The following is a 24,416-nucleotide window of genomic DNA, read 5'->3' on the forward strand; positions in this document are numbered from 1 at the left end:
CTCACATCAAATTGTATAAATTAAAATCACTTTAAACACATTCCTTATTTCAATGAATAAGCTACGTTTTAAAATTAGAAATACTTTGGCAAGCACAAAATAACCGTTTGGTATTTATGATAGATCTGTATGCAGCATTCAACTCCTAAGTCAGAACAATTTGGATTAATGTTTTAAATTTGGGTATAGTTAAAAATGCGTGACTAGAAATGTGTCCACAGAATGCAATACCATAATTTTCACCTCTAAATATATCTACATAACACCTTGAAGTATACCAACATACCATATTTCATCACTTTAGTTTAATTTGAACACAAAATAAGGAATCAGAAAACACTTTTTTACAATTTTAGCATCAGTGACCTGGGGGTTGACCCAGATTAACAACTTCACATGCAGACTGATATCGCATGCAGACTTACACGTTTGTGAAGGTCTATGATTCTTTATCTCAAAATCATTTTTAGATAAGTGCTAAATAATATTTCTAGGCTCTTTATGCCTATTTTTTTGAGGACCATTACTTTGATGAGCACCGCCATAAACAAAACCCAAGATTCCATACTTTTATATGTAAAAATCAAAAGCCATCGGCGACTATAAATAAAAAGCTAGATTTTCATCCCCGCCGCCCCTGAAACTGTACTGACTCAAATAATAAGGTTGGCTGCTCTGTATTTGCGTATCGGTCCGGTACTTCCCAGGAACAGCGTTTATTCATACCAGTCGGTGTCGATGTAAACATTCATATGTAAAAAAAGAATTTTTTTACGATCGTGTTCGTAGTTCGTCTAGAAACACATGTATATGGTCCCTTATGCAATAAGAAAAGCATGAACACATAGAAAAAAAATCGCAGCCCCCGCTCCCATTTAAAAACATAAATGAAAATCTAGCAATTAATTTATATGGGCCATAACTCTACTCCTACAGAAAGAAGGCACACGCTATACACCACGATACTAGTTAAAATGTCTGTATAGTTGCATGAATAGGCTCTCATACTTTTGGAGATATGCGTGATACAAGATTGCATGCTCTAATTGCCATATTTTAGCTATTCCTTTAGTATAAGACAAAGCAACATACAAAATGCCAGGTGCACAACTGCACATGCTGGGTTAACATCACTGTAAACTGAAATTCATCGCTCTGATTAATATACGTTTGGAGATACGCGTGATACAAGATTGAATGCTCTGTAGACTCTTTTTCGACCTGGTCAAGGGCTATAACTCTGTATTAACTGGGTGCTGTCACATAGAAAACCCAGGTGAACATATCTTCACATGATGCTTAATGTTCCTGTAATTTACAATAGGCTGACCATTATACTGTTTGAAATATATACGCGACGCAAGGTTTTGTGACGGACTGACGGACAGACAACGGCAAATTTATACTCCCTCCTCTTTGACTTGGTGAATAAAAATAATCGCATTTAACGCAAAATAACATACTGTTTAATAAAACAAGTACACAGTGCAAAATAAAACTAGCATTTGTATAAAAACAAGAGTAGAGATACCGGTAAATGTACAATTTATAACACAAAACAATACAACAAATGACCTTTCTGGAAAAAGGGACCATTTTGATTTCTCACAGGGACTACTAGACCAGATGGTCCAAAAAATCGGCAAATACATTATTTCCAAAACAAGCCTTGAACTGTCATTACGAGCTAGTATGTGGCCGGTAATACACCATTATACATGATTTCAAGAATAAACGCATCAATCGTGTCGGCCCACACGCAGTCACAGCTGATTTTCCCCGTTTAAAAACAGCGCGGAATGGCTTCCCCGTTTAAAAAGCTCGGATTTTTTTAATTTCCGAACACATTGCAAGTAACGTGATCGTTTCACACAATAACCTGTCAATAAGCGTTTAAGCCAACTCGCTGTCAATTTCAGCAGCGTTTATTTCTTTCAATCAATTTCATCGCCGATGTTAATCTGTCGGGCTCCGTGTCTATGTTGTTTTGCAGCAGTTTTCCGCTTCCTTGCACTGTTCGTCCTTTTAGGAAGCAGTGAAGTGTGTATATTTAGATGAAACATACCGACACATAAACTTACTGGGACTTACGGCGTATGCAAACCAAGAAGATTTTGAAAAGGAAAAATACGCAAAAACTGCGAAAAAATAAATTTGTCTAAAACGATGTGATACATCAGTTAGTTAGATCAAAGGCGTTATACACAACGATATAAATTGTATGTAAGTGTATGTCAAATTATTTTTTTCTTGCAATTGTATATTCTGGTGTCTAGCCCCTTTAAACTGATAAGTTAAAAACATGTAAGCACCATAAATCAACAATGCCAACTTGATGAATGATAACCTGAGGACGTTGAAAACATTTTAAAAATACAACAGTGGAAACTTGCTACATCGATATCTCGATGTTCTGGTTATGTCGAGCTTATTTCGGATATGTTGGGATTAGTTGTACACGTTTCGTATTTCGGTTACATCGAATGTTCGTTTTCTCGAAGTATTCCCCGAGGTCCAAATGACTTCGACATAGCGAGTTTTGCCAGTAATTAGTCTATCCGTGTCTTGATAGGCTGCCTGCCGTAAACCGCAATTGCCGCCATCTGACAACCGTATGAAAACACACCAACAACGTTAGGAGCCTGTAATAAACAAATACTCTGTGATAAACAGTACTTCCATTTAAATGTAATTGGAATGTGTAGTACTTTCACCATTTTTACATGACTATACAAAGCATAGCTATTCTAATCGTTACTTATTATAACCACATTGCTCTGATCAGATGTAAGCTGAAAACTCGATTTTGAGTTGGAACTTTAAAAACGCATTTATATATACTTGTACGTTATTACAACCTGTCATGTATTAATTCATATATCTCTCTTTTTAGACCATTTGATTGCTTGTTATTGGATAATCCATGTTATGTCGGAACATAACTATTAGCTAGTGTCATTGTAACCGACTTGAAACTAGAGCCATCACAGGGGTGACAAGACGAATTTTGATGCAAGACATAAAAGATGCGGTTGAATAGGTTCAAGTGTGAAAATGAATTTTCATCATAATTCGAATGGAGGAATACATAAGTTCAAACGTTGTCATAGGTGATGCATGGAAATAAGCAGGGTTGACATGAATTGATTTACCCCGGTAAAACAAATTAAGTCAAGAAAGCGCCATATTGTCAGAAACATGTTAAAGGCCTAGTTTAAGGAACGTTTGGCATGATAATCCCCTGCTGTGCATCTTCTGCTAATTTGCACTGGTGTCACAGCAGGGGCCAATTTCCTGTGTATTCGTTTATTGGCTCAGGGCCATTTAGGGTCCATTTTTATAATAAAAGATCGAAAACTGCACAGCAGGATACTCAGATTGGAGATCTGATAAGCCAATAAGGCAATAAGATTAAGATCAATTAATAGAGGTTGTGTACATATGCAGAAGTCATCACGGAACACGTACATATGTGTATAATAAATCTAGGTTCATGTACACATATGTAGAAGTCATCACGGAACACGTACATGTGTATAATAAATCTAGGTTCATGTACACATATGTAGAAGTCATCACGGAACACATACATATGTGTATAATAAATCTAGGTTCATGTACACATATGTAGAAGTCATCACGGAACACGTACATATGTGTATAATAAATCTAGGTTCATGTACACATATGTAGAAGTCATCACGGAACACGTACATATGTGTATAATAAATCTAGGTTCATGTACACATATGTAGAAGTCATCACGGAACACATACATATGTGTATAATAAATTTAGGTTCATGTACACATATGTAGAAGTCATCACGGAACACGTACATATGTGTATAATAAATTTAGGTGCATGTATATATATATGATATGTGGAAGTCATTTCTGTACAGTAACATATGTGTATAACACATCTAAGAACATGTACATTTATGTAGAAGCCATCTTCGTACACGTTCATATGTGTAATATTTAACTAGGTACATGTACATTTATGTAGAAGAAATTTAGGTACATGCACGTTTATGTAGAAGCCATTTAGGTACATGTACGTTTATGTAGAAGCCATTTAGGTACATGTACGTTTATGTAGAAGCCATTTAGGTACATGTACGTTTATGTAGAAGCCATTTAGGTACATGTACGTTTATGTAGAAGCCATTTAGGTACATGTACGTTTATGTAGAAGCCATTTAGGTACATGTACGTTTATGTAGAAGCCATTTAGGTACATGCACGATTATGTAGAAGCCATTTAGGTACATGTACGTTTATGTAGAAGCCATTTAGGTACATGTACGTTTATGTAGAAGCCATTTAGGTACATGTACGATTATGTAGAAGCCATTTAGGTACATGTACGTTTATGTAGAAGCCATTTAGGTACATGTACGTTTATGTAGAAGCCATTTAGGTACATGTACGTTTATGTAGAAGCCATTTAGGTACATGTACGTTTATGTAGAAGCCATTTAGGTACATGTACGTTTATGTAGAAGCCATTTAGGTACATGTACGTTTATGTAGAAGCCATTTAGGTACATGTACGTTTATGTAGAAGCCATTTAGGTACATGTACGTTAATGTAGAAGCCATTTAGGGACATGTACGATTATGTAGAAGCCATTTAGGTACATGTACGTTTATGTAGAAGCCATTTAGGTACATGCACGTATATGTAGAAGCCATTTAGGTACATGCACGTTTATGTAGAAGCCATTTAGGTACATGTACGTTTATGTAGAAGCCATTTAGGTACATGTACGTTTATGTAGAAGCCATTTAGGTACATGTACGTTTATGTAGAAGCCATTTAGGTACATGCACGATTATGTAGAAGCCATTTAGGTACATGTACGTTTATGTAGAAGCCATTTAGGTACATGTACGTTTATGTAGAAGCCATTTAGGGACATGTAAGTTTATGTAGAAGCCATTTAGGTACATGTACGTTTATGTAGAAGCCATTTAGGTACATGTACGTTTATGTAGAAGCCATTTAGGTACATGCACGATTATGTAGAAGCCATTTAGGTACATGTACGTTTATGTAGAAGCCATTTAGGTACATGCACGTTTATGTAGAAGCCATTTAGGTACATGTACGTTTATGTAGAAGCCATTTATGTACGATTATGTAGAAGCCATTTAGGTACATGTACGATTATGTAGAAGCCATTTAGGTACATGTACGTTTATGTAGAAGCCATTTAGGTACATGTACGTTTACGTAGAAGCCATTTAGGTACATGTACGTTTATGTAGAAGCCATTTAGGTACATGCACGATTATGTAGAAGCCATTTAGGTACATGTACGTTTTGTAGAAGCCATTTAGGTACATGCACGTTTATGTAGAAGCCATTTAGGTACATGTACGATTATGTAGAAGTCATTTAGGTACATGTACGATTATGTAGAAGCCATTTAGGTACATGTACGTTTATGTAGAAGCCATTTAGGTACAAGTACGTTTACGTAGAAGCCATTTAGGTACATGTACGTTTATGTAGAAGCCATTTAGGTACATGCACGATTATGTAGAAGCCATTTAGGTACATGTACGTTTTGTAGAAGCCATTTAGGTACATGTACGTTTATGTAGAAGCCATTTAGGTACATGCACGTTTATGTAGAAGCCATTTAGGTACATGTACGTTTATGTAGAAGCCATTTAGGTACATGCACGTTTATGTAGAAGCCATTTAGGTACATGTACGTTTATGTAGAAGCCATTTAGGTACATGCACGTTTATGTAGAAGCCATTTAGGTACATGCACGTTTATGTAGAAGCCATTTAGGTCCATGCACGTTTATGTAGAAGCCATTTAGGTACATGTACGTTTATGTAGAAGCCATTTAGGTACATGCACGTTTATGTAGAAGCCATTTAGGTACATGCACGTTTATGTAGAAGCCATTTAGGTACATGCACGATTATGTAGAAGCCATTTAGGTACATGTACGTTTATGTAGAAGCCATTTAGGTACATGCACGATTATGTAGAAGCCATTTAGGTACATGTACGTTTATGTAGAAGCCATTTAGGTACATGCACGATTATGTAGAAGCCATTTAGGTACATGTACGTTTATGTAGAAGCCATTTAGGTACATGTACGTTTATGTAGAAGCCATTTAGGTACATGTACGTTTATGTAGAAGCCATTTAGGTACATGTACGTTTATGTAGAAGCCATTTAGGTACGATTATGTAGAAGCCATTTAGGTACATGTACGATTATGTAGAAGCCATTTAGGTACATGTACGTTTATGTAGAAGCCATTTAGGTACATGTACGTTTATGTAGAAGCCATTTAGGTACGTTTATGTAGAAGCCATTTAGGTACATGCACGTTTATGTAGAAGCCATTTAGGTACATGCACGATTATGTAGAAGCCATTTAGGTACATGCACGTTTATGTAGAAGCCATTTAGGTGCATGCACGATTATGTAGAAGCCATTTAGGTACATGCACGTTTATGTAGAAGCCATTTAGGTACATGCACGTTTATGTAGAAGCCATTTAGGTACATGCACGTTTATGTAGAAGCCATTTAGGTACATGTACGTTTATGTAGAAGCCATTTAGGTACATGTACGTTTATGTAGAAGCCCGTTACGTAGAAGCCATTTAGGTACATGCACGTTTATGTAGAAGCCATTTAGGTACATGCACGTTTACGTAGAAGCCATTTAGGTACATGCACGTTTATGTAGAAGCCATTTAGGGACATGCACGATTATGTAGAAGCCATTTAGGGACATGTACGTTTATGTAGAAGCCATTTAGGGACATGTACGATTGTGTAGAAGCCATTTAGGGACATGTACGTTTATGTAGAAGCCATTTAGGGACATGTACGATTATGTAGAAGCCATTTAGGTACATGTACGTTGATGTAGAAGCCATTTAGGTACATGCACGTTTATGTAGAAGCCATTTAGGTACATGCACGTTTATGTAGAAGCCATTTAGGTACATGCACGTTTATGTAGAAGCCATTTAGGTACATGCACGTTTATGTAGAAGCCATTTAGGTACATGCACGTTTATGTAGAAGCCATTTAGGTACATGCACGTTTATGTAGAAGCCATTTAGGTACATGCACGTTTATGTAGAAGCCATTTAGGTACATGCACGTTTATGTAGAAGCCATTTAGGTACATGCACGTTTATGTAGAAGCCATTTAGGTACATGTACGTTTATGTAGAAGCCATTTAGGTACATGTACGTTTATGTAGAAGCCATTTAGGTATATGCACGTTTATGTAGAAGCCATTTAGGTACATGCACGTTTATGTAGAAGCCATTTAGGTACATGCACGTTTATGTAGAAGCCATTTAGGTACATGCACGTTTATGTAGAAGCCATTTAGGTACATGCACGTTTATGTAGAAGCCATTTAGGTACATGCACGTTTATGTAGAAGCCATTTAGGTACATGCACGTTTATGTAGAAGCCATTTAGGTACATGCACGTTTATGTAGAAGCCATTTAGGTACATGCACGTTTATGTAGAAGCCATTTAGGTACATGTACGTTTATGTAGAAGCCATTTAGGTACATGTACGTTTATGTAGAAGCCATTTAGGTACATGCACGTTTATGTAGAAGCCATTTAGGTACATGTACGTTTATGTAGAAGCCATTTAGGTACATGCACGATTATGTAGAAGCCATTTAGGTACATGTACGTTTTGTAGAAGCCATTTAGGGACATGCACGTTTATGTAGAAGCCATTTAGGTACATGTACGTTTATGTAGAAGCCATTTAGGTACATGCACGTTTATGTAGAAGCCATTTAGGTACATGCACGTTTATGTAGAAGCCATTTAGGTACATGTACGTTTATGTAGAAGTCATTTAGGTACATGTACGTTTATGTAGAAGCCATTTAGGTACATGTACGTTTATGTAGAAGCCATTTAGGTACATGTACGTTTATGTAGAAGCCATTTAGGTACATGCACGATTATGTAGAAGCCATTTAGGTACATGCACGATTATGTAGAAGCCATTTAGGTACATGCACGTTTATGTAGAAGCCATTTAGGTACATGCACGATTATGTAGAAGCCATTTAGGTACGTTTATGTAGAAGCCATTTAGGTACATGTACGTTTTGTAGAAGCCATTTAGGTACATGTACGTTTATGTAGAAGCCATTTAGGTACATGCACGTTTATGTAGAAGCCATTTAGGTACATGTACGTTTATGTAGAAGCCATTTAGGTACATGCACGATTATGTAGAAGCCATTTAGGTACATGCACGATTATGTAGAAGCCATTTAGGTACATGTACGTTTATGTAGAAGCCATTTAGGTACATGCACGTTTATGTAGAAGCCATTTAGGTACATGCACGTTTATGTAGAAGCCATTTAGGTACATGCACGATTATGTAGAAGCCATTTAGGTACATGTACGTTTTGTAGAAGCCATTTAGGTACATGTACGTTTATGTAGAAGCCATTTAGGTACATGTACGTTTATGTAGAAGCCATTTAGGTACATGTACGTTTATGTAGAAGCCATTTAGGTACATGTACGTTTATGAAGAAGCCATTTAGGTACATGCACGATTATGTAGAAGCCATTTAGGTACATGCACGATTATGTAGAAGCCATTTAGGTACATGTACGTTTATGTAGAAGCCATTTAGGTACATGTACGATTATGTAGAAGCCATTTAGGTACATGTACGTTTATGTAGAAGCCATTTAGGTACATGTACGTTTATGTAGAAGCCATTTAGGTACATGTACGTTTATGTAGAAGCCATTTAGGTACATGCACGAGTATGTAGAAGCCATTTAGGTACATGTACGTTTATGTAGAAGCCATTTAGGTACATGTACGTTTATGTAGAAGCCATTTAGGTACATGTACGTTTATGTAGAAGCCATTTAGGTACATGCACGTTTATGTAGAAGCCATTTAGGTACATGTACGTTTATGTAGAAGCCATTTAGGTACATGTACGTTTATGTAGAAGCCATTTAGGTACATGTACGTTTATGTAGAAGCCATTTAGGTACATGTACGTTTATGTAGAAGCCATTTAGGTACATGCACGATTATGTAGAAGCCATTTAGGTACATGTACGTTTTGTAGAAGCCATTTAGGTACATGTACGTTTATGTAGAAGCCATTTAGGTACATGTACGTTTATGTAGAAGCCATTTAGGTACATGCACGATTATGTAGAAGCCATTTAGGTACATGTACGTTTATGTAGAAGCCATTTAGGTACATGTACGATTATGTAGAAGCCATTTAGGTACATGCACGTTTATGTAGAAGCCATTTAGGTACGTTTATGTAGAAGCCATTTAGGTACATGTACGTTTTGTAGAAGCCATTTAGGTACATGCACGATTATGTAGAAGCCATTTAGGTACATGCACGTTTATGTAGAAGCCATTTAGGTACATGTACGTTTATGTAGAAGCCATTTAGGTACGTTTATGTAGAAGCCATTTAGGTACATGTACGTTTTGTAGAAGCCATTTAGGTACATGTACGTTTATGTAGAAGCCATTTATGTACATGTACGATTATGTAGAAGCCATTTAGGTACATGTACGTTTATGTAGAAGCCATTTAGGTACATGTACGTTTATGTAGAAGCCATTTATGTACGATTATGTAGAAGCCATTTAGGTACATGTACGATTATGTAGAAGCCATTTAGGTACATGTACGTTTATGTAGAAGCTATTTAGGTACATATACGTTTATGTAGAAGCCAATTAGGTACATGTACGATTATGTAGAAGCCATTTAGGGACATGTACGATTATGTAGAAGCCATTTAGGTACATGCACGTTTATGTAGAAGCCATTTAGGTACATATACGTTTATGTAGAAGCCATTTAGGTACATGTACGATTATGTAGAAGCCATTTAGGGACATGTACGATTATGTAGAAGCCATTTAGGGACATGTACGATTATGTAGAAGCCATTTATGTACATGCACGTTTATGTAGAAGCCATTTAGGTACATGCACGTTTATGTAGAAGCCATTTAGGTACATGTACGTTTATGTAGAAGCCATTTAGGTACATGTACGTTTATGTAGAAGCCATTTAGGTACGATTATGTAGAAGCCATTTAGGTACATGTACGATTATGTAGAAGCCATTTAGGTACATGTACGTTTATGTAGAAGCCATTTAGTTACATGCACGTTTTGTAGAAGCCATTTAGGTACGTGTACGTTTATGTAGAAGCCATTTAGGTACATGCACGTTTATGTAGAAGCCATTTAGGTACATGTACGTTTATGTAGAAGCCATTTAGGTACATGTACGTTTATGTAGAAGCCATTTAGGTACATGCACGTTTATGTAGAAGCCATTTAGGTACATGCACGTTTATGTAGAAGCCATTTAGGTACATGCACGTTTATGTAGAAGCCATTTAGGTACATGCACGTTTATGTAGAAGCCATTTAGGTACATGTACGATTATGTAGAAGCCATTTAGGTACATGCACGTTTATGTAGAAGCCATTTAGGTACATGTACGTTTATGTAGAAGCCATTTAGGTACATGTACGTTTATGTAGAAGCCATTTAGGTACATGTACGTTTATGTAGAAGCCATTTAGGTACATGCACGATTATGTAGAAGCCATTTAGGTACATGCACGAGTATGTAGAAGCCATTTAGGTACATGCACGTTTATGTAGAAGCCATTTAGGTACATGTACGTTTATGTAGAAGCCATTTAGGTACATGTACGATTATGTAGAAGCCATTTAGGTACATGCACGATTATGTAGAAGCCATTTAGGTACATGCACGATTATGTAGAAGCCATTTAGGTACATGCACGTTTATGTAGAAGCCATTTAGGTACATGCACGTTTATGTAGAAGCCATTTAGGTACATGCACGTTTATGTAGAAGCCATTTAGGTACATGTACGTTTTGTAGAAGCCATTTAGGTACATGCACGTTTATGTAGAAGCCATTTAGGTACATGTACGTTTATGTAGAAGCCATTTAGGTACATGTACAAATGTGTATAATAAATCTAATAACACATACGTATATGTAGAAGTCTTTCAGCAGGAAACCATACAGGAACCAACAGCTGCAACATAGCGTGCCGGCAAACATCATCACGAGCGACAAACTTCCTGCGGACTGGCGGGCCATACACTCTTTCTGCACGAGAAGATGACGAGATAAATACAATTTTAAATTTAATTAGAACGCGAGTTTGATCATCGTGGTGGTAACGTTATTTACGAGAAAAGGCGAGAATGTAATTTCGTAATGAATGTTCATATGTGTCCACTATCTTTTTTGTATGTATTTAAAACGTTAGTGAAATCATGTCGATGATATGGATTGAACTAAATCACAAGATATGTATTTATTTTTATAACTATACCTCAATTGCATTGTGTGTTCCCATACGGTCACATCCTCGGCACCCCATTGTATCATAACCTATATAATATTATATACGTTATGATACACTGGGGTGCCGAGGATGATACGGTCAGTACTGTCAAAATGTGTCACCCGGTACGGAAATACACGGATATTACTTATGACCATGGGCATGCGCATTTATTGTTACTTAATTTCCGATGTTAACTGATTATAATTGAAAGTCCAAAAAAAAGAGAGTTAAAAAATGCCATTTTGTTTTTACAACACACTGGTGAGCTAAAATTGTAAGCGATGAATTAAACCTGAATGTACACGCAATTTGAAAGATTGAGTTTTTCAAAACATGATTTCACTGTTTTACTCTTTTTTTCCTTTTGAACACAGTGCCGGGGAAAATATAGAAAAAAATGACGTCATTCCCGGGCAACTTCCAAGTATTTTCTTCTTAAATCTGGCATGTTTTTTGTTTTTTTTATTAAATATCAAACAAGTAATAATTTTGATTAAGTATTATCATGAACTAGGCAGAAAACTGGTTTATTATAGTGTAATATTGCAATATATTTCACTTTGTATTTTACTTGTGAAGTAAAACTTTTGGTGATCATTTGGTGATACTTATGCACTCATATACTGCAAAAAAAGTATATATACTATCTATATACAATGATTTAGTTCTACTTTGAAAATACCTTATTGAATCATTATTTATGTATGTTGTAAAATAAGTAGATTACATTCTAAATGGTCACGTTATCACTGCCAAAAAATGTGATGTTTGTTTGTGTTTCTGACAGTGTGCTTTGCTTGTTTATTGAAGACAAAATCTTGAAAAATTGCCTAAATTAATTTGACTCGTTATAATAGAAATTATTTACATTTGGTCTGTAGAAAAATCATATGATTAAAAGGCAAATATTGATTTGTTAACTTCATACTTTTCTTGCATGACGATCAACCATTTCAAATGCTTTCTACCAACGTTTTATGTTACTATGATCAATTAGAACAATACTAATCAGTTTATTATTATTAAGTCTTATAAAATAATGCTCAAACTTGGGCCAACAGATATTATATGCAGATATTGATTAAAACATTGTATAAATAAAAACTTTAGGAAATACACAATCCTTACAACATCCAGCAATGGTGTAATTTGGAGGACGGTACACCACGTGAGCAGTATGACTCCAATATTGTCCATCCGGGTCTCTGCACGTGCTACACGCGTCACGTAGAAGTAAACACACGCAACAACCAGACAACATGATATGAACTGTCCGAATGCGGAGGACTGGAAATAGAACAAAAATTCAAGGCTATCGTTAGAAACGATGTATACTCCCGGTAACTCCGACGATGGAGGATATTTGTGTCACGTGAATTTGAAATAATTGGCAACCTACCAATGAACAAATAATGAAGTTTCAGGGTCGAATATCAAACTGATCTGTAGTTATTGTGAGAGCAAACTATTAATAAGACTGCCAATCTTGATCATTGCTCTACTGGCCCCAAAACAATAGGGTCATTCACTAGTCGATAACAACCAACTACTCAAGTTCATGGTCCTAGATCAACAGTTCTCGAGTTATTGTGCGGAAAAAGTTTTCATTGGACTGTTGACCTTTTAACCTTTGACCTTAAAATTAACAGGGGTCATCTTATGGTCAAGGGAAACCTTCCACCTAAGAGTGATGATTATAGGTCAAACCGTTCTAGAATTCCTATGGGGACGATTTTTGCATAAGACTGTTGACCGCAACTTTGACCTACTGGTTAAGGGAAAACTACCACTAAATTTCGATAGTCCTGAGAGAAATCGATTTCGAGTTACAGTGCGGACGAAGTGTTGTGACGGACGGCCACACGGACGGATGGACTGTCCGTATTTATAAAAAAAAATGAAAAATGTATTTTTCCGTAAACTAAATATTGACATAAAATGAAAATTTGACGAATGACAGAAGAATGCATTTAAAAAAGCATAATTTTGTGCATTTAAAGCACCAATAAAGATGTGTTGTTTCAGCTCATTCTACATGTAATAACTATTGTTCTATTAGCCATTAAAAAGTAGCTAAAATTACAAGAGTTGCTCACCTTTCGTTTGGAGACTATAATGTACGATGCCACGTAAAATATATTGAACGCTGTGGCAATAACGTTGATTTGTAGAATCGTAGAGTGATCTGCTAGTAAGCCGTAGCCTATAGACATCACGGAACTGAAATGATATTATGGACGGTGTTATATATGCAACTTTAGTCATTCTTATGGTTATACACCGCTGACTTCATTCATCGAATAGGTCCTTATTTATGTCATGCAATCCGATAATCTAAACATTTTAGATTTAATTAAAGCTGCACTCTCACAGATGGAACGTTTTGACAACTTTTTTTTCATTTTTTGTCTCGGAACGAGCCAATTTTTGCAAAAATCCATGGAAACCAGTTATATAAGACTGCTGACAAAATCTTAGATCGCCGATTTTCATATTTAATTTCAAAAATTGATGTTTTATGCATTTTTCTCAAACCGTTAGTAACGTTTTAAACCATAAAACATTAATTTTCGAACGGAAATATGAAAATCCACGATCTGTTTTTTTGTCAGCAATCTTATATTATTGGTTTGCAGATATTTACGCAAAAATTTGCTCTTTCCAAGACAAAAAATAAAAAAGTTGTAAAACTGGTATATCTGTGAGAGTGCAGCTTTAAGACCAGTATTGAATATCAACTTAGGTACTGAAATTATATCAGGGAAAATCCGTTGCACTGTCACGATGGTGCAACAGTGACTTGTTATTATGTTGAGCGTATACTTCTTCCAGGTCCTTTGCTTATTTCTCCCATTATATTATATATATTAGGTAATATTCATACACACCAGTATAATTACATTTACCTGGAAGATACATCTCTTTGAGGTTAAAATTCTGTTTAAAATTCTGCACTTAAGTTTGTCCTAAACATGGAAATTTTTAATACAGTGAAAATACGACAATCGTTTGCACGCTCGTCTGTTTTTCTCAAATGGTGTATACTGAAAATAGTTCATTACTTTTCGTGTTTTTTTTAATTATGACAAACATTATGGATATGGGTTTGCACGTTGCCGACGACGTACTTCATAATATTTACAAGACCTAGACATTTCAATGAAAAATACGAATTTATAGGCTCAAAAAAAGTTGCCTTACTTGACAAGACCAGCTAGAAAGAACGGGTAGGGTACTCCGCTGGTGTCGCCACTTCGGAGCATGCTTAGCACTGGCGACCTGCAACAAAATGATGCCAATCTTACTGATTTAAAATATAAACAATACACTACAACTTAATGTCCACATGATAGTTATCTGCATTTGGCAACGATGGTGAAACATAAGTTAAACCGAATTAGTGTGAAAGTCATACAATACAATGTACATCGCTATTTCGTATGGAATCGAACGATATGGTTCCTCCGTTTATATCATTCGGAACTCCTCGGCCATTTTCCATCGAAAACAACCTCAGATGTATATGGACGGCTAACAATGTCAGAAATATTTACATTGAACTACGCTGCAAGTAGATCGCGTGGTAATTTCAATTTAGCAATTAAACTTTAGTTAATGACTCTACTATTGAGAATCTTAATTATTATTGCAAATCACTGACAATCAATTTAAACTAAGTAATACAAAATAATCGTTTAAACACCAGTTTTCAATTCACTTTTTCAGTTTATACTATTATTTAAAAAAAAATACGATCTACTTCAACTAATGTACCGGTATGATATACGAGGTTGTTTTCGATGGTCAATGGCCGAGGAGTTCCGAATGAGTTTATATTTGTTCATACATGTGTGAATAAATCAAATCAAAGCGCGAATGCGCTGAAAGACTATCTGCGGGCAAATATGTGAGAGTTGCAAATTTTATTTGAACAATGGGAATCGGTGAAGGGCACATAGATAAAAGTGAAAATTGTGCCGAGGGCCAAGAGCGCTTGTGCACACATTGAGCGAGGAACCAAACATATCAATATCTATTTTATGGCGTCTGGTGTCATTTTGTTTACGCAAAAGTCACTTCAACCGTCGTAATCCCCATGTATTTAAGGTTACAATGTATGTCCCTTTCAATCGTTTCTAAAGTTTTTTTTCGTTGCTTTGATTAGATATCATACGATTGGAAAGTACAATACATCATATATATCATTTCCTTTTATGAATACACGTTTTGTTTAAGAAAAATCTTTTTTTTTACAAACAACTTATAATAATAACAATAATTCCTTTCAAAATGAACAGCTTATCACTTCAGTCGACGTATCCCCCATCCCCATGTATTTAAGGTTAAGGTGCATGCCCCTTTCAGTCGCTTCTAAAGGTTTTCGGTGCTTTGATTATATATTATACGATAGACAAGTTTTAACATACATGTTTTAATTGTTTAAGGAAAATAATTTTATTTTACGAAAAACTTCAGCTTTAATTCCTTTCAAAATGCAGAGCTTATCAGATGGTCGTTTTCCCGCGGTGAGGACAAATATGTGGTCAGTTAATGTATGTAGAAACTATTTTTCGATTATCGGTCAGTTAATGTATATAAAGTGGAAACTATTTTTAGAATATCGGAAGTTGTCTGTTCTAAGAATGAAAAAATTAATTGTGCTTTTCCAAGTTTTATTAATAAATTAATGTTATTTATTTATGTAAGTATCTTTGTAGGAATAGTACTAGTGCTGTAATGAATGTTTCGCACACTTCGGATGTTTACAGGTTTAATCCGAACTAAAATAGTTTCACCAAACGTATGCATAACTCACTGTCGTATCAGGGCATGTGTGCTAATATAAATTGAAAGCCTAATGTCTAAAACTACGCCAAGAGTACACCGGAACGCAGCTTTTATGCAAAAAAAATATGAAAACATCGTATTAGAAAAGTATACACCTAAAAGTCATAGAATGAATAGTATTTTGTTATTGTATAGCAGGCAAATCATAGTATTTGAAGCATTAGCAACGCGAAACCTGAGATACAGCAACTTTGACATTCAGACAATCATTTTTGTTTCGTATCTCATAAAAGTAATGTTTCAGGGTCACGCCAGGTTATAATAACAAACCCTGCAGGCGATGGGACACTTGCGGTCGGTAATAATTTCTGGAACAACTTGGGCTAAACTCAGATTGAATATCATTATGTTACCTTCCTACCAGAGCCTCCATTATTTTGACCCACATTACTCTGATCAATATAGCGATCTAAAAAAAGTTATATTCTGCTAAAAAGAAAACGCCGGGATACAGAAATACAGTGCGGAAATAGCCGAACAAGCAAGAACTCATACTCGGACCGCAACACAACTAATCTATTTTTATGGTCGCGACGTCATTCTGCTGAACATAGAGCGCATTGACACAAAAAAATGGGTTAAAACGACATGAAAAGAAGTAGTTCTTCGGATTTTGCTACCTGCGCGCATGCGCAGATAGTCTAAAAACCCAAGCTAGTCTACGTACACAAATTCAGTTGCCAATAACCGCTTTGTCTAGCACCAGGTAAATATATGATCACAAGATACAAGACGAATACTTACACGTCCACCACTATCGAGTTAGAATTGGCCAATACTACAGAATTTTGAACAGAGAACAATAACTCACACGCCAGCAACGATCATCAGGTACGTGATGACCTGCGTGAACGCTTCCACCGCAAAAAGAAGCTCCATGCTGATGTGACGTTCCGTGTTGCGTTAGAGTAAACGTCACTTCCGTCAGCGTACAACGACCTAGTCACCGTCACTTTTGAAGCTAGCGATATAGTTCAGGCCATGACCATCGAAAAAGTCAAAGGAAAACTGAAACAGATATAATAGTGAAAACTCCTTTAAAGGGACTAGACACCAGATGGTCCCAAAATCAGCAAATACTGTATTTCTTCAAAACAATCCTCTAATTGTCAATACGAGCTAGTATGAGACCGATAATAATCACTTTACATGATTAAAAGAATATTTTGTTGTTGTCTAAGCTGAGTTTACTCGTTTACTGGTATTTACATGGTAGACAAACCCAGTAAATTTCGAATTAGAAAATTACGCAAGAACTGTAAATATCTGCAAACCAATGATAAAAGATTGCTGCCAAAGATCAAATCGCAGTTTTTCATATTTCCGCTCGAAAATTAATGTTTTATGGCATAGAACATCATTTTTTTTTTAACTTAAATATAAAAATCTGCGATCTAATTTTTTGTCAGCAGTCTTATATAATTGTTTTTTCCATGCATTTTCGCAAAAATTGGCTCGTTCAGAGACAAAAAAATAAAAAAAGTTGTCAAAACGTTCGATCTGTGAGAGTGCAGCTTTAAAAAGTGCACCAAAGGTTGCAATATCACAATTTAAGTCTTAAACTGAATCCGATGCAGTACTATTTTATAAGCGTTTCAGTGCAAAGAAAATGACTTTTGGCGTTGCTATGGCAATTTTCGCTTAACTAGGGTACATGAACATTAACATGAAATCGCTTGTAAAATTGAGGTATTTATAAACAAAAAAGTCAATTGATGTTTAATTCACATTTTTTAACAAATACTTAAAAAAAACACACTCAAACTCCTGAAGGAAAAAGGTTAAAAAGTGTCATGGCAACAACAAAAACATTCATCAATGAAAATATGTTGCTTTGAAAACTGTTTTCGTTATCCCTCATAAAGCAACTAAAAGCGTTTTGCTTGCAAAATAATAACATTTGAAATATTGTTATTTTAGTATTTCATATCATTTAATTGTAAAACAGCGTCTACGACAAAAGTAAAGAAAAACCGATTCAAAAGATAAACTTACAACTTTGTTTACAAAATCGAATGAATTCATGTCAGAAATACAAAACTTGAGAAAACAAAGGCAATATTTACACCTCAACTTCCATTTTGTTAATGAACACTATTGTCGAACAGCTTTTTGGATTTTACACATCAACCCAACTGCGTTCGTACTCCGATAATGACACCAATAACGCAATTCATTCCTTAAATAATCATAACCAACATTAACTATGATTGTTATTCCATACTTGTAAACGATTTAAAATTAAAATGATTGGTTGTGTTGTTCATACTCAAATTGCTACAAATGTTCAAGATATTAAAAAAAAAATTACGTAAATGTTGTCTTTCGCAGTTGGAATGTTCTTACATTCAGATAATATTTAATCATATAGCTAGCTAATATAGCATAGTTTGGGAATTCATGTTTTTGCATGTATGTGTTAATAAACACTTTTTTAATTATTTTTATTTGTTATACCCACGTGTTCTTTTGTTGCCATTGTAACAATATTGAAATAAAGTAGTTCACTTATATCCTTATAAGGGTTTTGGTCAGTTTTAGAAAAGGACAGGGTGGTGCAGAAAATGAACATAGTGCTGAGGGCTAATAGGGCACATTGTATCTCGCTATGAAGAGCTGTAACATAAACACGACACAATATGTTAAAAATGGTGTTTGATAAAAGTTATAAAATGTTTCAACTTCCAAAAATGAATGTATTTATAGCCATACTATAAATTTTAATCCAAAATGAATACATATATATATGATAATCTATAGCATTTAATTTAATACCAATAAAGGATAGGGTGCAGTATAGTGATGTTCCGATGATCGATTTTAATCGAAAATCGATTGGTTGGGCCTGAAATCGGCGACAATCGATTGTATTTGGTTATAATCGATCATCGAAAAAAAAATAGAAAAAAATATAAGTAAGTGTTCAGACGTTATCTTTAACAAAATGGCAGATGCAAGCCACAATGAGCAAGTAAAAATGAACTATTTTTGATATAACACTTAATAACTTCAATCATAGACATATAATGATTAAGAGTTTAATAATGTGCATGAATGAAACTTCACTTTAGGTTTTATCTAGTATTTTAAAAAAACCGATTGTACTATCGATAATCGGTTACTTGAGTGGAACCGATTATCGATTGTAAAATTGGAACCGATTCCCAACACTGGTGCAGTATCCTTCCATAACTCTGTAGTAAAAACCCTACCTTATACACAATTAACATACCTAAAGATCAAATGAACTTTCACTTACATCTTAGCTCAGGTAAAAAACGAAACTTATTATGCACCAGTCAATTACAACCACGTCCGCCCCCCCCCCCCCCCCCTCAGGTCCGGGGAATAGCGGGGACTTTGATTTTCGGTCCATCCAAGCCAAGCCCGGGGACGAACTGCTGGTGAAACCCCAGTCAAATGCCCCCGCATCCCAGGGACTCTAGGTAACCCATTCTCCGCTATATTTGGCGTGAAGACAAAACCACCGCATTCACACGGCACTGCGGGGCCACCTGGAAGGTAAAAACACGGCCCATTTCCCTGGCTATCCCCGGTATACCCCCGGACCTGGGGGGGGGGGCGTGGTTACAATTGACTGGTGCATTAGTGGTAAAGCCTACTTAAGCATCTTCCATCATGTTTTTTATGTATCATGTCAGTGTTTGTTTCAAAGCCATCAAGATAAAATAGTTAACTGCATTCAATGCAGCTACAGATATTTGTTTGATTGCACCTGCACAATATAAATTACTTAAGGGCAACATAAATTAATTGCTAGATTTTTATCATTTTTTTAATGGGGCGGGGTGACATTTTATATTTTTTTATATTAAGATGACTGTTTCACCGTTGAAATATGTGTTCATGCTCTTTCATATTGCATAAGGGACTATATTTATACATGTATTTTAGAAGAACCACGAACACGATCTTAACGCATCGACACCGTAGGTATCAATCGTAACAACTCGGCCAACTCCGGTCAGCTTCGAGATAGTCAATTTTGTTGGATAATGGCCGAGGAGTTTCGATTGAGTAAGTATGAATGAACGCCGTTCCCGGACAGTACCGTACAGATACACAACGACAGTTCAACATGATCAATAAAATTTAATGAGCGGCGGCAAAAAGAGGGGACGGGGATGAAACCTAACATGGGTGTTTAATACTAAAAAAATACGTAAACTATCTCAATTTCAATATAGTTAAACAGAAAAAACGGTGTTCACATAAAATCTGTGAATGAGCTCCATCAGTACCTTTCTTATCCCCAACACGCCACCGTCGACGTATAATTCTATATGTTAAATGATCAAAAAACAACAACGTAATTTCGATTATAGGTGATAACTTACATTAAACATATATAGTACCTTAATAATTTAGATGTAAAACTCCTATCCTTCTTTTATGCACAGGTCATAGTACATGTATGATTTAACTGCATAAAATGTACAACTAGGCGGCGACGCTACATGTAGGTAGTCATGAACATGTATATCAAGTTATTAAACTTAAGAACTATTTCGATTGAAATCATACTACTATTTTATTAACTATTCGGTGCTATCATTCGGAACTCCTCGGCCATTTTTTCAAAAACAACCTCGGATGTATGCCGGTACATCTGTTGAAGTAGTCCGTATTTTTTTGAATAAAAGCATTAATTAAATGTAGTGTTTAAGAGTTGTATTCATTGCTCTCAGTTTAAACTGATTGCCAGTGAAGTGTATTATTGCAAACATAATTACGATTCCCAAGAGTTAAGTCATAAATTTTAACTACTAAATAAGATTACTACGCGATCTATTTGCAGCGGACTTAAACGTACCACTTTTTAAGTATGTAAACCGTCCATATACATCCGAGGTTGTTTTTGAAAAAATGGCCGAGGAGTTCCGAATGCGGTGCTATAAACTATTCTCAATACCTTTAAGGGACCTCCACAGTGCAAAAGTCGTTTGAAGGACTAAAACGTATTTTTTTATTATAAAATCCTTTTAGTTTTGAGGTTCAATATTTAGCAAGCATAATAAATATATCTGTTGCAACATGTGCAGAGGAAAATGAAGGAATTTAACGAAGCAAGATTTCATCATATTTCTAATCGAAAAAGCATTTTGATTTTCCAGAAATGTCTTTATATAAAAATGAATTTGTTTTGTGTCAAAATAGTCAGTAATACCCAATTGACATTGTCTTGAGGTTTTGTGGTGATTGCAGCTATTTTAAGAAAGATATTTGCATTTTTGTAACCAGGAAACGTTTTTTAATGTACTATTTTTCATTATTTTATTGAATATCTTTCTTACTTAAATATTCCATCAATAACTCACAAGACACTGTTGTTAAGGTAGTTTGGGGAATGTTGACACAAACACATAGTTAACTGTCGACAGACTTTTAAAAAAAAAATGCAAATTTGTATGCTTTCTCAAAACTAAATCAAACATGAACATTTGAAACGTTCTTATTTTTGGCCCTCTCCACCCACTTTTGCATGGTGGAAGGGCCTTAAATAGCCAAAAATAAACTCCACTCTTATCTGCGTTGATCTAGTAATCTGCGCTGACCTCGAAGGTTTACGGTTCACAGGCAGATTTATATACATTGATATACATGTATAAAATACGTACATTTTCTTCCTAGTAAACATTACATGGATTTCTGCGAATGCAATACGCTATACAATATTTTGTCACTAGCACCATACATATCAACAAATCTTAACATGGTTTTAAACGATATATTTATATACACGTTGCCACAGATGTACATGAAGTACGTAAACTGGATACATGCAGATTATAATACACGTATACCTTATATAAATAATTTCTTTTTCATGTTTACATAAGACGTTTTAGTGTACAAAATGTGTTTTTACCTGATATTTATTCCACATGTATTCCAACTTCTTTCCGAATTTGAAAGACTTAAACTGTTAAACTGTAGTGGATTTCGTTTATCAATTTACATGTACATGTAGGTTACCAGCGCTCTGAGTGTATATGTACATTAAACATGTGTATATTCTAAAAATAAGCTATCTTCATGTACGTTTGTCCAATGTGCAACAATGCGGAAGGATATGATCAATATTATTATCGAACAAATAACAACATTACATTAAGTTAATTAAATATTGTATGTTTCATGATATAATATATAAATTATATTATTACATATAATGAATGTATGTCTTAACTATTTGCTAATACTAGTATTTAAATTTTAATCTTATTTGAATGCATTTATTATCTTCCATGTTCTGTGCTGCACTATTGATATGTTATTTGATTTGCATTTTGTCGGAAAATGAAGCTCTGCGAGCTATTTATGTATATATATCCGATGTGAAATAAATTTTCTTGTATCCCCAGAACTTTGTTAATCAAGGGAAATAACTTGACAGTCATTATTATGACTCCTTTACAAAGGGGCATCTAGAGACAAAATATACAATGACCTTGACCTACATTTGTATATATAACCCATATTGCGTTTGCGGCTGGAAGGATCAAATGACAAGGTCACAATCAATAGCGTTACAAAAACTTTATCATCAGCGGCGGATCCAGGATTTGATGTCAAAGGTGGCATTACTTAGGGGCGTAACATTTTGACTTGCGCCTCTCCCTCAAAACCGATTTTATTCGAATTAAAGCCTTGCAGGTGGGTTTTGGATACCCACCCAAGACAACTTAAACAATTTCCAGTGCGAAATGGGGCAGTCTGGGCATATTTTATTACTTTTTTTCTATTTTGAAAAAAAAGTTAACTTGGACGATTTTTTTAGTTGGGGTCGCGCTGGGTTCTCCCCATCCTCAATCTGCTAGTGTCAATAATGGTTTGACCAAGGTCCATGAAACTTGAGCTGTAATAGGTTGCCCTTGGGTACATGACCCCTACAGTGTTTTAGGTCAAGGTCAGTTTATAAAAACGTCAGTGTGCACAAACCAAATCATTGGTAGGTTACATTTATAGATAATCCTTACCAGGGGCGTACCTAGGTCAAAATCTAGGATACGCACAGTCTAGGGGGTCCGGGGGCATGCCCCCCCCCCGGAAAATTTTGAAATCCAACATCGCATTTGGTGCTATCTAGGGGCCTTTTGGCACGTATATAAGCATACCAATAGATGAATATTTACCTTAATTAACATTGTTAGTCCCGATATTTTTTTTTTATTATTATTTTCCAAAAATCAATACTTGTATTTGATTTAAATAAACAAACAGATCTGGGTTGATGGGTGGCGTCTCTATTTAACATCCAATCCGCTGAATAATTGAGATATTGCGTTGACCAGAAAGGCTTGCGCACCTCACCGGTATATTTAACCACATGCGGAGACTGAAACTGTCTCCATGCTATGCTTAACAGTATCTAGATAAGTTAATAAAATATTGTAACTTAACACAAATAGATCTATACTTAATTATTTTACTTTTAAAATGTATGGGAAAATATGTGTTCTTTCACGGGACTAAAATGATGATAACAATCAGAATATCACCGAACTTGTATTCATGCACGCCTGACGATTTGTAAACATGATAATTAAACGCACCTGTTAATGTGCTTTGCTGTGGCGTTTACATGAAATTTATCACTCAGGCATACAACTATCGTAATCGGATCAGTTAGTTCTTACTCTTCTCACGGTGGAGAACCCACGTGACTTATTCGGTAAAGTGCACGGCAACAAATGTCAACAGATGTTTGGTTTTAGTTCATTTTCGCCTTTGAAATAACTATAAGAAGTTCAACAATACACGCTGAAAACTTTAAAATACATAAAATTTCCTTAAAATAAGATTTGTGTATGAAATATTTACGGCTAACATGAAGTAAATCGATAGATTTATCAAAAGTCGTGTACTTTGCCTTAGATTTCAACTCTGAGAAATCAGTTGGTCAAGATTTTCAGGAAAATTTTAGGATATTAGAGAAAGTTCTTTATTACCATGGATAGAGCTCTTAAATGCGGGGTTTATGGTCTTTATTCCTCAAAATTTCTCCAAATATAAAGAAAGTTATCTTTAAAAACCTTACCTGAATCGGGACTTGTTGACATTTGTTGCCGTGCACTTTACCAAATAAGTTACGT

The 24,416-nt window shown here is 35.3% G+C and overlaps 1 protein-coding gene across 5 annotated transcripts; it reads right to left on the reverse strand.

Moving 5' to 3' along the window:
• Nucleotides 1–1,450: 1,450 nt before the first annotated feature.
• On the reverse strand, nt 1,451–24,291 carry LOC128241533 (sugar transporter SWEET1-like). 5 transcript variants are annotated; one of them, XM_052958507.1, is made up of 8 exons: nt 23,457–24,291; nt 22,190–22,251; nt 17,111–17,307; nt 14,653–14,730; nt 13,548–13,671; nt 12,580–12,738; nt 11,088–11,207; nt 1,451–2,642 (listed from the first exon to the last, which is right to left on the reverse strand). In XM_052958507.1, exons 3-8 carry the CDS (start codon nt 17,176–17,178, stop codon nt 2,550–2,552), a joined length of 642 nt encoding a protein of 213 aa, XP_052814467.1. In that variant the 5' UTR covers nt 17,179–17,307; nt 22,190–22,251; nt 23,457–24,291; the 3' UTR covers nt 1,451–2,549. The 5 variants fall into 5 exon arrangements, with proteins under 5 accessions (XP_052814467.1, XP_052814464.1, XP_052814469.1 ...); XM_052958504.1 differs by lacking the exon at nt 23,457–24,291 and adding an exon at nt 23,301–23,353 and having other exon boundaries at nt 22,190–22,352; XM_052958509.1 differs by lacking the exon at nt 22,190–22,251 and having other exon boundaries at nt 23,543–24,291.
• Between the last annotated feature and the right edge of the window lie 125 nt (nt 24,292–24,416).

Source organism: Mya arenaria, chromosome 7 (assembly GCF_026914265.1).
Source record: "Mya arenaria isolate MELC-2E11 chromosome 7, ASM2691426v1".
Classification (NCBI taxonomy): Eukaryota; Metazoa; Mollusca; class Bivalvia; order Myida; family Myidae; genus Mya; species Mya arenaria.

What these genes read in the sequence shown, in the direction of transcription:
- LOC128241533 (XM_052958509.1), bottom strand. Translation starts at nt 17,178, where the DNA reads ATGGAGCTTCTTTTTGCGGTGGAAGCGTTCACGCAGGTCATCACGTAC. An exon ending in TTTCTAGCTGGTCTTGTCAA is followed by an intron (nt 13,672 to 14,652) that starts GTAAGGCAACTT and finishes ATATCATTTCAG; the next exon opens with TTCCGTGATGTCTATAGGCT. An exon ending in TTACACCATTGCTGGATGTT is followed by an intron (nt 11,208 to 12,579) that starts GTAAGGATTGTG and finishes CTTCTCGTGCAG; the next exon opens with AAAGAGTGTATGGCCCGCCA.